A 14,008-nucleotide genomic window follows, 5' to 3' on the forward strand; every position below is an offset into this window, starting at 1 on the left:
GTTTTTCATGTTTTTTCATAGACCCAAATATGTTTAGCTTTTCTATACTGTATGAAAACAAGGAGCCAAGAATATATGGGGTTGGTGATAATTTGTCCAGCTAAGGGAGCTGGAGGGATTTAGAATACGCCACCCCAAAATATGCCAGTTTAGAGTAAGGATCCTTTTGACCTGAAGGCAAGTGAGAAACAGCACAGGCAAGAACTATTCTCTGCCCTAACCCTTTCTGCCAAAAGGCAGGATGTAAATTTTCATTTGTAAAGGTGTTCTCTTCCCATAATAAGAAACTTGGTGACCTCACTTGTTGCTTAGTCACTAAGTCTAAAATAACAGTTTTACAGCCCCATGGACTGGAGCCGGCCAGGCTCCTCTGTCCATGGGATTTCCCAGGCAAGGCTGCTGGAGTGGGTTGCCGTGCCCTCCCCCAGGGAATCTTCCTGACCCATCTCTCCTGCGCCTTCCTGCATCAGCAGGCGGATTCTTCACCACTGTGCCACCTGGGAAGCCCGAAGGAGGCGCTGTGGCTGCATTGGTCAGGAAATAAACGAACCTTTAGTTTTCCCAGTCACCTTCCCACAATTATAGCCCCTAAGAACTCAAACCCACTCTCTCTGTCCAGTCACTCCTCCACAATTTATCCCCCCTTATCAAGTGTATGAGCGCCAGTGTCTTAACCACTTTTTGGGTTTTTCACTCCTTTTCTCGGAAACTCCTATACACATAAAATTAAAATTGTATGCATTTTCTCCTGCTAATCTATCTTCTGTTAGGTTCTGTGTAAGAGGAAAACTCAACTCAGTAAAGTGCTAGTTCTACCCAAGGGACCATTTTAGTCAAAATTAATGAAAACAGCCCTGCCTTCACCCTTCTAGCCACTCAGAGACAAACTCAAGTTGCCTGCCTAATACAAGTGTCCCCCAAGTAATTAACGAAAGGAGAGAGCAGACGCTGACCACACGCGAGGCCTTGATGTTTCCCAGTCACCTCCCACACACCCTGCATGGGAAGGGAGGACGGAATAAGAGAGAAGCAAAAGGCACAGTGCACGTGCTGGGGGAGACACCCACACGGAAAGCCACAGCGGTGGCTTGGACTCTGGCTCATAAAGCATCCTCAACAAAGAACAGTCAATGCCTGGAAGGATGACAGGACAAAGGAAAGCCGGCCCGGGGAGCCAGACATGGGAAGGTAAGCTTATGGGAGGAGATAACGGATAAGGGGTGAGCTTTGCTCACAGTGGACTCCTCTGGTGCCGTCTCTGGGCTAGTCAGAGTCTGTCTCCAGTAAGAGGAGAATTTATGACCTGCCTTTAAGTGAAAGAAGGGGAGGATAGAGGCAGCTTTTCTGCACTTCTGCCTCTTCAGTGCCTTCAACTCTGAAGCACGTTTATGCCCAAAGGCATATTTGGGGGTGATGTTTTGATTTCCTTCGCTGGCTTCATGCTTAAGCTATAATAAAACCATTTTCCTGCTACCTCTGTGGAGTTTAACGGGTTTGGAGAAGATCGTGCTCTTTATTGTTTTTCCCCAACACCTCTCTTCTCCGAGGCTGCCCTTGAGGGGCTCTTGTGGGGAGCCCTCCCACCGCTTGGCGCGCTGACCCCAGCTGGCGGCTCGGGCAGGCCCTGAGCACAGGCTCTGGGCTCGAGAGTTCCGGGTGCACTCCAGGATAGAGCGGCCAAGTGGAAACCAGGGACAGCAGATGGGGTCATGCTTGAGCGCAAGAGGACAGGACAAAGCGGCGGGAGGCTGGACTCCACGAGGCCAAGTTGAGGCCAGCGCCAGCCAGGCTTGGAGGCCCTCAGACCCTCAGTGCCCTGTGGGAGGGGCCAGCCAGGGTCAGCTGAGCAGAGAGACACAGGGGCAGGACCCGGGGGGCAGGGGGCACACAGTTGACCTCAGTGTGAGCAGAAAAGCAGAGAAGGGACCCTCATCCAGCGTCATGTGTCCTTTCAGATAACCAGTTCATTGTAACTCGCGCCTGGAGGGCACGGTTCTTTTCAGCCAGCTGTGGGTGCTGACGTCCGCGATCTGACATCAGTGTCCCTGCGCTGCTCCAGGCCCGCAGTTCCTGAGGCCGACTGAGTGCGTCTGCCCGGCTGGCACACTGGGATCATTGTTCTCAGCAGATGAAAACCAGGCCAGCTGGAAAAGGTCCATTCAACCCCAGTGTTTACACGTGAAGAGCCAAGGGCCAGAGCGACAGGAAGCGCCTTGCCCACATCGCAGAATGAGCTGCTGGCAGACTCAAGGCCTGCCTGCGGATCTCAGCCCACTGCCCAGGCAACTCCCTCCACCCTGCAACTGCGGTAGCTTGCAGTGTGGCCGTCCCCAGTGGGTACTGGCGTGCCTCCCCTTTGGGCTATAGCGAATAATACTGCAGTGAACATGGATATGCAAATATCTCCTCGAGAGCTTGCTTTCACTTCTGTGGGACACATACCCAGAAGGATGACTGGATGATTTGGTACTTCTAGCTTTAATTTTTTAATTAATTATGGCTGTTTATTTATACTTAATAACTTCATCAATGGTAGACATTTAGCTATTTAGATATTTTAATTAATGCTGTAAAGAATGTTCTCTCTGTGTACCTAGTTGAGTATGTCTCTAAAAGAAAGATCTAGAAATGTCATTGTTGAGTTGGAGGGTGCATATGTTTGTTATGAAATATCTTCTGCCTAATTGTTCTCCAAAGAGGCTGCAGCAACGTCCACCTCCACCAGCAATGGGGAGAGAGAACCAGTTTCCCCAGTCTTGCAAACCCTCCACAAGATCTTTCATTCCCCGCTGTTCGGTCCCTTTGCCGCCTTGACTTGCTTTTCCCTGCTGGCCCGCATCTTCTTGCCTGTTCTTGGTGTGTCCTCAGGGGTGAGCTGCCTGACTCCATCTGTGTCACTGAGGATGAGACTCAGCTTCATCTAACAGAAAAGGCAACGTCCCTGTGGTTTCAACACATAGTGCTCTTGTTTTCACATTAGAGGGACTCTGCCATACATAGGCTGTGGGGGACTGGCCTGGCCGCTCTGGGGTCACTTGGACTCCTTCTGTCTGTCTGTATCTTCTGCATCCCTGGGATGTGGCTTCCATGCTCAAGGTTGCCTCCTGCTCACCTTGCACTCCCAGTCTCAACTGTGGTTACAAGGAAATAGAAGAGAGGCTCTCTTAAAAAAAAAAGTCTCTGGGAATATTGTGTGCATGCAGGCTAAGTAGCTTCAGTCGTGTCTGACTCTTTGAGACTCTTATGATCTGTACCCCACCAGGCTCCTCTGTCCATGGAATTCTCCAGGAAAGAATACTGGAGTGGGTTACCACGTCCTTCTCCAGAGGATCTTCCCAACCCAGAGACCGAACTCCCGTTTCTTAGGTCTCCTGCATTGCCAGGAGGGTTCTTTACCACTGGCATCGCCTGGGAAGTCCTTTAAGTAACCATCCTCAGCTCCAAACCCACCACCTAGTCTCTTTTGGGCAATGCTGCGTCCAGCGCACTGCAAACCACGTTTCCACCTTGCCAGCCGCTCCTTGTCAGTTGATGCCAAGGAGAGGCATGTGAGGAAGACTACAGGGCTGGCGGAAAAGGGACCTGCCGCTGTCACTTGCTTCCCCATCCTGTGAGGGTTCCCAGCGACTCCCACCCCCCAGCAGCAGTTATTCCTCCCTGAGGCTGCAGTTTGCACATTTCCCAACACTGAGACCCGGCCTCGCTGTATCACCATCAGCCCAGGTCAGTTTCTGCTCTGAGGAACTCCTGTTCAAAGTCTCTTAAGTTTTTCTCTTCGTGTCCATGGTTTTCCCGTGCCCATGGCTTTCCCAGTCCTTGCCTGGTTGCTTCTGGCAGTTGCTACTTACTTACCGGACACCTTAGAATGAGTTCTCCTCTTACCCTTTCAGTATCAACAATTCTTTATACCCAGTAAGCAGTACTCACTACAATTTCTGTGTTCGTGTATCGGATTTCTATCTCCTGACTAGTCTCCTGCTGGCACAACTCCCGTCTTGATTTTAACATAAGGGGTGACTGGGACCCAGAGGCAGTACCATAGGTTTAGCACTCTCATACATCTGTAAGAACAGAGAGACGGTCTTCCAACTGGGATTCCCTTTTTTTAAAAAATTAATTTTGTTGGAATATAATTGATTTATACTGTGTTAATCTCTGCTGTACAGCAAAGTGGATCAGTTGTAAATGTACGTTTTATTACGGACTATTGAATAGAATTCCCCATGCTATACAGTTGGGCTTCGCGGGTGGTGCTAGGGTAAGAGAATCCGCCTGCCAACGCAGGAGACACAAGAGACATAGGTTTGACCCCTGGGTTGGGAAGATCCCTTGTTGGAAGAAATGGCAACCCACACCAGTATTCGTGCCTGGAGAATCCCATGGACAGAGGATCCTGGCCCACTGCAGTCCATGGGGTCACAAAGAGTCTGACTGGACAGCACACACACACGCATTGTATACAGTGTGTTCGTATTGTCTATTTTGTATATAGCAGTGAGTATAGTCAACCCCAACCCTCAGTTTATTCTTTTCCATCCTAGGCCTCCATTGACACAGTGTAGCAGTTGTGTTTTGGCCAAGACACCCACATTGTAGCAGCGTGTCCACCTAGTGTCTTCTTTCCTCACTAACCTACTCTCCTGGCACATGGGAACTTTCCGCCTTCCTGCCTCCCCACGACCTTGGTTCCTGCCTCATCGCTCTTTCTGCAAGCTCAGACTCTCCTCATCTCCTGTCCCTCCAGGGCTTGGTCTCTCTGCTCCCTGCTTCTGCAATATTTTAATTCCTAAGAAACGGTCACCAGATCCCACTTTGGGAAACCCAGTCGTATGTGAATTCCACTCATTCTCATCCAAGGAAAACTCTCCCTAGGAAAAAGATGTCTGTTAGGAAAGATACTCTGGGCTTGTATTCAGAAATCGTTGACGTTTGCCCCCAGAGACTCCAGATAAGCAGGGAAATTTGGGAGACTGTTGTTTCCTTCCAGGGGAAATAAAATAAGCTTGTCTAGCAGAGCTCCACAAGGCAACCTTCCAACTGACCATCCCCAAAGAACAAAGGAAGTTTATCTTTATTGGAAATGCACCCCCAACTGCCCACTGCAGCACCACAAAGTCTGAACCATCACTGCCAAGATGGGGCGGTGAAATTACAAACAAGCAGAGACATTTAATCCAGAATGAACAGGATTGAGACATCAACCCGCTAAGAGAGAGGCCCTCCACGGCCTGTGGGATGACAGGTACAAGTGCCATATTGTCCCATTTAATCTGAAAGCGTTTTTTTTTTTTCTCCTGGATTTGAGGATTTATTCCTGTGAAAATCTTACAAAGGGACACAAATACAATCCCAACATTTTATTTCATAAATCTTTGAAAATGAAAGTGTTAGCTGCTCAGTTGTGTCCAACTCTTTGCTACCCCGTGGACTACATAGCCTTCCAGGCTCCTCTGTCCGTGGGATTCTCCAGGCAAGAATACTGGAGTGGTTGCCATTCCCTTCTCCGGGGGACCTTCCCCACCCAGGGATCAAACCAGGGTCTCCTGCACTGCAGGCAGATTCTTCAGTCTGAGCCACCAGGGAAGCCCAAGTCTTTGATTAGGTCCTATTTATATTTGCTTTTATTTCTATATGCAGTTGCCCAACTTTCCCAACAGCTCTTTTGATCTGAGATCTTTTTTAACAAACAAACAAACAAAAAAAAAAACAGATTAACAAAGAAAAAGTGTATTAGCCTGCATGGGGGAGAAACCCACATGAAGAGTAACTCCAGTGGCCAAATGAATCCTGGCAAAGCAACCATGTGAAGGAGGGGGAGAAGCCTGCAAGAAGCAGGGTGGAGAGAAGGGGAATTCATTGAAGAAGCTGTTACCATCCCTGCCAGTTTTATTGGCAGACCAATTCAATGGACATGAACTTGGGCAAACTCCGTGAGGGACAGGGAGGCTTGGCATGCTGCAATCCACGGGGTTGCAGAGTCGGACACAACTTAGCAACTGAACGACAGGCCCTGGCCAGGCCCCACAACAGATGTGTGCTGGACAGAAAAGGGGCTTGGCTGGCGATCGCAGCAAGACCAGCGCTCCCCTGACCTGGAGAGAGGTGCTGCGGCTCCAGCCCCAGGGCAGGTGTGGATTCTCACTCAGCAGCACTGCTGTTCCTCCTGAAGCACGTCCATGGGTCTAAACCTCTCCATACAGCAGCCTGGATGGCATCTTGGACACAATTTGGAAAGTACATTCCTCAGGAGACGGGATTGGGTTAAGATTTTTTATGTGGACCGTTTTTAAAGTCTTTACTGAATTTGTTAACAATATTGTTTCTATCTTGTTTTGGTTTCTTGGTTATGAGGCATGTGGAATCTCAGCTCCCCCACCAGGGATCAAACCTGCGCCCTCTGCATTAGAAGGTGGTCTTAACCACAGGACTGCCAGGGAAATCCTGGGACTGGCTTTTGTTTTGTGTGCTTTGGGGTTTAGGAGCAAGTTATTATCAGGAGTAGTCACCAGCCACACCCTTCACTGCTTCTGACCTAACATCCAAGCTGTTTACCCAGTGGATGGTGACAGGATGCTCTGGCAGAGACCCAGGACCTGCCAAGGATAGAAATATTCGGATCAACATCTCCAAGTATGGAGCCTGTGACTTGAGCCTGTCGAGCACAGTAGCTAATAATAAAGATCTAAAAGCAGACTTCCTGGTTCAAGGCCAAGGTCTTGGCAGTTGGCCATCTGCTCCTATGTGTGTTACTTTCCCTTCGTGTACCTGTTTCTCCTCTTGTAAATGGGAAGGATAATACTTAACAGTATGTTCCTCACAGGGGATGCTGAAAAGGCTGAAAAAAGTCATCCACAGAAGGTACTTAGTAGTCACTTAGTAAATGTTGGAAATTTTTACTCTTATCACCCTCTAGCAGAACTATAGGCCCAAGAGAACCAATTGTTTTTTTTTTTTTAAAGAAAATCTGTTTTACTTGTGGCTGTGCTGGGTCTTTGTTGCTGCACTGGGCTTCTCTCGTTGCAGCAAGCAGGGACTATCCGTCACTGCAGGGCCTGGGCTTCTCACCGTGGAGCACGGGCTCTGGGCGTGTGGGCTTCAGCTGTGGTCGGGGGCTCAGGAGTTGTGGTGCACAGGCTCAGGTGCCCCACGGCATGTGGGATCTTCCTGGACCAGGAACCAAACCAGTGTCCCTTATGCTGGAAGGCAGATTCTCAACCACTGGACCACGAGGGAAGTCTCCCGATGCGCCCAATCTTGAAACCCCTACTCTGCCACAAGACAGATCACCTCAGCCCTTAAGGATTTCCTGCCTGATACCAAGTCCGCATCCCTGAGTGTAAAAACCAGGTCTGATACTTATGTAGTGGGCATTCAGCTAGTTTGTCAAACCAATTACCCAAAGGATTTTATTTTTAAGCTTATATACACATTCATAAGCACGTATATGGCGTATTTTATATACAAGGTTTTGGTAGCTATTAAAGGACAAGTGCCTACTGGGGAATTCTTTTCTACAAGAATAAAGTATGGAGAACAGAGCAATGGAGGAGAGGAAGAGCGGACACTGCCTCCGTAATCAGGGACAGTATCCTTGCCCTCTCTTCACTCCTAGGTGGTCACCACAGAACAGAAAGTTTCTATCGAGGACAGAGCTGGTCAGGGAGCTGGTTCGCAGACAGTGAAGGAGAGAAGGTGCGCTGGGAGAAGGCAGCCACGGCAGCCTCGCCTCGAACCCCTGGCATCTCAGCCCTGAGTGTGGGCATCCTGGTCACTGTGGGAGTGAGGACCGCCCCCACAAGCTCAGTCCTCCTGCCGCACCAGAACATCCGAAAGATCCTCGGTTCCTTCCAGCTTCAGGTTCTGAAGGAAGATCAAACACAGGTGAATGCTAGTGTACAGAAGACACAGGAACCAGAAAACAAACTTGGCGGCAACTACAAAGGACCAGGCTTGTCCCATGATTATAAGCGACACTGTCAACAGCAAATATAACCTGCATGATAAAGCTGGCTCCAAACCTGTCGAATGCTGGAAGGAAAGCAAAATGCAAGCTTGGCTCCTGCGACAATCTCTGTCAAGGACCAACGGCTGAGCTGGGAGACTGGGGGAAGTGACAGGGAGCCCACCAGGGGCCACGGCATATGTACGTCAGCCCCACCTATGCGTGGCCTTCCTGCCCTGCCCGAAACCTCCCCCTGGGTGAGGCCCTGACACCCGCTCTCCCCCCACCTCTGCACAGGCCTTTTTCCCTGCCTCCCACTTCCTCTTGGACCCTCCCACCTCATGGACCTCCACCAACCCTAGGCAGCTGTCCCCTCAGGGTAAACAGCTGTCAGAAGCCCCTTGGCACACAGAGGCCTAACTGTGCTGGGACCACGCGCCCCTCTCTAGGCACTGGAGGTAGGCACGTGTGCTGGCACACCTTCCCGAGAAAGACGGAGAGCGCACACCTCGCCTCCCGCATGACGGCTGAGGGGCAGCTCGTTACCAGGGGTTGGTGAGGAGTCCAGATGGGAATGAAAAGCTGGGAGAAGGTGGACCAGCCTAAGCGCCATGCTCTGGCACAAGGTGTGTGAGATTTGTCTTGGTGGCACTTAATCTCTGAGTCACTGTGGGTCCCAGTGGATTATCTGGTAACTGTCAGCCAGTGCTACCAGTGAGATCTCCTCAAACAGTCCAAAGGTCAGCCCAGCAGGTCCTGGTCTGGGAACATCTCCTGATTCTCCCAATGCTGAGCACTCCAGGGCCCCTTAGAGAAATCTGATCATAGCAAAGCAAGCAAAGCTGTCTCTGCTGCTGTGGGAGGTGACACGGTGGCAGAGCACGCGGACCCAGTGAAGCCTGCAGTCACTCATAGTTCCCCGCAGTGTCTGCCCGGCCCCTGGCCGCCTGGGAGTCGAGGGAGGGTAATGGAGCCTCGCTCTCGAGCAGACACGAGGCCCCAGCCAGCGCTGACCCTCCAGCTGGCTCAGTGGTGGAGTTGCTCACACCTTCAGAATCTGGACTCAGGGTGCTTCTGAGCTTCGGGGGTGGCACTGTGTTTTGGGGGCCTGGCTGGGCTGGGAGAACACACCCAAGGGGGAGCCCACAGCACCGACATCCACGAGGGAAGCTGGCAGTGCTACCATGAAGGCGTCCAGCTCCAGCCCTGGCGATGCTCGCGGTTTGTGCTACAGCCCAGCCCCGTCCTGGGCACACGAAAGGACACCACGTTTCAGGCAGCACCAATCTCCCGGGCTTGCAGGCTGCTTCCCTGGGGTGCCTGCCTCCCGGAAGCGTCCACTGAGAAGACTAATGAAAAGCTCCTATAGGCAGACTGTAATACCCTGTGCTTCCCAGGTCTACCTACCTTTTCATTGGCTAAATGTAGGAGACACGCAAAGGCCAGAGGAATGGAGAGGTTCTGGGCCATAAGGGGAGGCAGGCTGTGAAAGAGAAAGGCCAAGAAGTATTCAGCTGTCACTGCAACTCCAGGGACAAAGGCGCTTTCATCAAGTATGAATACACATGCCCAATGAATACACTAATGGGAAACAAAGAAATATTTTAGATGCCTTTTAGAAGAAGCAGGGTTTTCCAGTTTCTTATTTGGAAATCTTTCCTGTTCTGTTCCAGTCACTGGTACGGAAAAATGCCTTTTTAAAGGTGGGCTACCGTAACTCACTTATCAGTGCAGAGAAGGGATGGAAAAACTGCAAGAAGTGTGAAATGGCAGGTCCTGTGCGGAGGGGGCTGTCACACCAACAACTTGGGGAGGAGTGGGAGGGGTGAGGACGGGAGGGGTGAGGAGAGGTGAGAAGGGGGGCAGGGCCGAGGCTGCTGGCATGCACACACCTCTTCTGCAGGTCCTTTGTGAGGCTGCTGAGTTTCTTGTCAGCCCCCTCCTCAAGGGGTCCTGCTTCTCCATCCTCACTGTGGTTTACCTGACAGAGGAAAGAACACTCCGGGATCAGAACGGGCCCAGTTTACTTCTTGTCAGCAACGTAAAGCTATGACGCTGGAACTTGAAAAAGGAAAGCCTGGGTCGGAATGAAACCGAAACAATTTCTCTGGTTCATTTTGAAGAAAAAAGATCCATCGGCACCACCTTCTGTGTGACCCGCCAGTTCACACACCTGGTCCACTTCTGCTTCGGAGGTCTGATGCCGTCCTTGTATTACTGAACAAGGTTCGCGCTCCTGACGCTGGAGCACAGGCGCAAGCCGCGCCCGCCCTGGTGCTGGGCACCAGCGAGGGGAACCCGTTACCTCTGCATCTGCCCGCCTGGGGATCTCCGTCAGCAGACTCCACATGCTCTGCTTCAGCTTCTTCATGTCCATCTTTTTGGCAGTCTTGGCATACTGAATTTCAATTTTATTTACCTGAAAACGGTATGCGACAAATAAAACTAAGCAGAAGAAAGAAGCATTTACCATCGGCTCTTTGAAAAAAACGTCTGGAGATGAAATAATGAATAAACCTAGTTTACACTACCAAGTTTGAGCTTTCTTTGGATGTATTAAAATAGAGTCCCTCATTTCAATCTACTGATAATTTCTTTTTGATCAAGTACAGTCTTCATTAAGGGTATCCTGGAACTGCAGTGTAAAAGAGAGAAATGAATCAAATATATATAACCCTGACACTTTGGTATGGAACAGATGCTTGAGACATGTTAACTTCATATGAGCTGAATCTGGCCTGTATTTCCCAGAGCTAACACCTAACCCAGCCCACCTCTCTTGCTGCAGGCTTCACTCACACACTGCACGTGCATAGCAGGCCTGTCCCTAGTCATTTGGTTTATCACAATCTTTGGAGAGATGGCTGGTTCCACACAAGCATAATCAGCATCAGCCCATTCTCTACAGCCTTATTTAACAATCAGCCACTTGGAGAGTAACGGGTTAAAATCAAGAAGGAAAAAAAAAATCAAGCTCAGACTAATAGGATTCTCATAAAAGAGGCAAATTAAGCAGCTCTCAAGCAAACAACATCAGCTGTAACTCCTGGCTTCGTCTTTACCTTCTGAGGCTCAGCTACCAGATTTGACTCCCTGTAAGTGGTGATGTCCAACCCGTGGACTTCAGCTGCCTCACTGCTGTCTTGCGTTGTTGCAGGTGGATGGTCAGAATGGTCAAGGGTTCCACCTGGTCCCACAAATAAGTCATCAGACTCTTCATAATCGCTGTCAGCCGCCTGGGCAAGGAAATAGCTCTTCAAGTTAGGCAGAGCTGTGTGAGGGGCTTAGAAATAGCTTTGCAACAGATCCCATACCCAGCAAGAACAGAGCACCCGAGAGTTCATGGGCTTCGAGGTCCCCTAGTCATCTTCCTGTTGCACAGAGACGGCACTAGGGAGGCATCTGCTAACTAAGACCTCCGCAGTGAGAGTTCAAAGGAACACGGTCATCACCACAGCGTCCTTTGTCTCTAAACAGTTTAGGATCTCCTTTTACAGAAAGCATTCCTGAAACCCCAGAGACGTGACCTGCCGGCTGGCCAGCGGCAGGGGTCCTGCTGGAAGCTGGTGACAAAGACATTCTTGGACTGAGCCCAGCAGAAACAGATCAGATCTCTGGGTGGGGCCTAGGAGGTGATTTTTAATAGGCTCTCTCACTGATTCTTACGTACACTAAGTTTGAGGAGCACTAGTCAAGTGGCCAACTAGATTTCCACTAAAATATAAATAACAGCTAACTCTCTTCCAAGTAAGAAAATACAGTAAATTAACTATTCTTCCTCCTCTCCTCACTTTCAGGAACACATGGGGCCTAATACCTCCCCCTCTGTCAGGCTATCTCATTCACAGAGTCACAGAAGGGGTTCTGAGATTATCTAGTCTAAGCAAGGTCTAAAGGGGGGAGCAGTCTGTACAAGTTCACAGAACCAAAATTGAAAAATTTTGTGTGAACCAAAATCAGGGCTAGAAACGTGGTCTCCTGAGATCCGCTCCATACACCTCTTTCCCCATTAGAACACACTGGCATCACATGTCCATGCGTTCTGTCTCCCCACCCAAAACTCTAGCTCCTGAGTGGGAAGAGCGTTTCTTTTCCTCCGAAATCTCAAAATAGCCAAGGTAAGTGCTTTGTACAGGCTAAACACTCCGTCTACATGTTGATGGTTTACTGGACCGTGTCTGCTTTCCTCCTGCGTGCAGAGCTCAGTGTGAGGCAGGCCGAGGTCTGGCTGCTCCCCGGCTCTGCTCGGCTCTGAGGCCTGGGGCAGGGCGAGCTCACACAGACCCCCACCTGATCAGAATGTCTGCAGCCTTCTGCCCCACAGCAAGGACAAGGGAGGCAGAGACCTGCTGGGAAGAGGACAGAGTGCTTGCCCCTGCCTACCTGCAACCCAGGGCAGAAGTTGGAGGTGTCGTTGGGGTTGTTGTAGTCGTAGTCTCCAATTTCTTCACAATGCTCGGTCCCTGCCTTCTGACCTCGGGCCATCTTCAGTAACTGAATGGAGCAAAGTACAGCTTCAGAAAGCAATTTCTAGAAAAGCAGCTAGTAAACTAGGCTGGGGAGATGACCTTAGTTCCAACGATGCATGTCCCAGAACATTAGGGTCCTGGAAAATCATCTCACCCAGTCGACTTCTAACTCACCGCCCAGCTCCACTCTAGAGCAAGCCCAGGGCAGCGGGGCTCCTAGCCGCCAGCTATCCCAAAGACGCCGGAGCAGCCAGGCCACAATTAGGTCTGCCCACAAATTTATTTGAAAACATGTTCCTTCACTAAAAACAGAACCACCTACGCCTATCTGAAAGGAAGTCTACTTGTGGCTGCTTACTGACCAGTTTTGACAGAACACTCACTCCCTGTTGTCTCTCAGGCAGCTGGCCCCACTCCTGGGCCGTGACGGCGCCCCAGCAGCCCCCCGTTCTGCACCGCACCCGCGGCCCACAAACTGCCTTCGAGGGGTCTCACAGAACAAGCCTGCCTCCTCTCCTGGGAGTGCCTGTCCACCACAGCCCTCCAGATTTGCAGGCCTTGAGGGCACTGATGGTCATCTAGGGGTGTGTCTCTGGGGCGGATGAAATGGGATTAAAGGTGTGTACAGTTTATAGAAGCGCACTGAATATTTTAGTATAATGTAACATAATTACATACTCCAAAAGCAGCCCCCAAACCTCAGTGTTTTTATAACACAAATCCAAAAATAAAAAACAGATTTTTATTAAGAAATGCCCACTTTCTCCCACTTTTCTTCATATGGTGATTTCTAAATCCCTCTCCGTGTGGAACACTCTTGACACACTCTAAATTGCCCATAGTCTATTAGAAATGTTTCAGGAAGGGTGTGTGAGACCCCTCATGTATTCACTGACTGCTATTAACATCGCTCTTTAAGGTATTAAAGAGAATGGGTGGTTGACCTGTATCGTCTCTAGCCAGATTGGGTGTCCACTTTCTGCTATTTAAGAGTCACTTTTCTAGTGCTGCTCTCCTGGAAGGAAGAGGTGAGGAATCCTGGGCTCCTGCCTGCCCGCCCTGATAAACATGAAGGGAAACTTGTTCCTGTGGATAATCAGAAGCAAGAATTCTTTCCTCTCTAAGAAACAATGATGGAAAAAAACACACAAAATACAAAAAAGACAATTCCTGGAGTGCAGTGATGCAATGACCTTGTTTCAACCATTTTCACATCTGAAAATGCAAATTACCACCTAAGCCACGCTCTTCAATGTTCACAGTAAGGGCCTGAGAGAGGAGAAGGTGGCTTGTGGCTAGGACAGTGGCTGAGGCCGGGTCAGTTTGGTGGGGTGTCCCACTGCCTTCCTTCCGGCCCCCCGCAGCCTGGCTCTGCCCCTGCACCTCAGGGCTGTTTCCTGACTAGAGCAAGCAGCTGCTGCATCTGACACTGGCCGTGGCCGTGGCTGCCTCTGCAACTCTGTCTCTCCTCCTGCATTTTTTAAACTGAGGTATAACTGACATATAACATTATATTCATTCTTTCTGCATTTTTAAGAGCACTTCTGTTAACTGAACAGTATTGATCAGAAAGAAAACGGCCAGTGTTAAATTACAG

The 14,008-nt window shown here is 50.0% G+C and overlaps 1 protein-coding gene across 3 annotated transcripts in view; it reads right to left on the reverse strand.

The window, feature by feature from the left end:
- Positions 1 to 7,376: 7,376 nt before the first annotated feature.
- NCAPH (non-SMC condensin I complex subunit H) overlaps positions 7,377 to 14,008 on the reverse strand; it is a 40,014-nt gene continuing 33,382 nt past the window's right edge. For all 3 annotated transcript variants that reach the window (XM_069580595.1, XM_069580596.1, XM_069580594.1), the window contains 6 exons: positions 12,326 to 12,436; positions 11,005 to 11,178; positions 10,248 to 10,361; positions 9,835 to 9,923; positions 9,350 to 9,425; positions 7,377 to 7,860 (listed from right to left, as the gene is read on the reverse strand). In XM_069580595.1, the coding sequence (XP_069436696.1) occupies positions 7,801 to 7,860; positions 9,350 to 9,425; positions 9,835 to 9,923; positions 10,248 to 10,361; positions 11,005 to 11,178; positions 12,326 to 12,436 (624 nt within the window). In that variant the 3' untranslated portion in view covers positions 7,377 to 7,800. The remainder of the gene's footprint in view (positions 7,861 to 9,349; positions 9,426 to 9,834; positions 9,924 to 10,247; positions 10,362 to 11,004; positions 11,179 to 12,325; positions 12,437 to 14,008) is intronic.

The sequence above is a fragment of the Ovis canadensis genome, chromosome 3 (genome assembly GCF_042477335.2).
Source record: "Ovis canadensis isolate MfBH-ARS-UI-01 breed Bighorn chromosome 3, ARS-UI_OviCan_v2, whole genome shotgun sequence".
Lineage (NCBI taxonomy): Eukaryota > Metazoa > Chordata > Mammalia > Artiodactyla > Bovidae > Ovis > Ovis canadensis.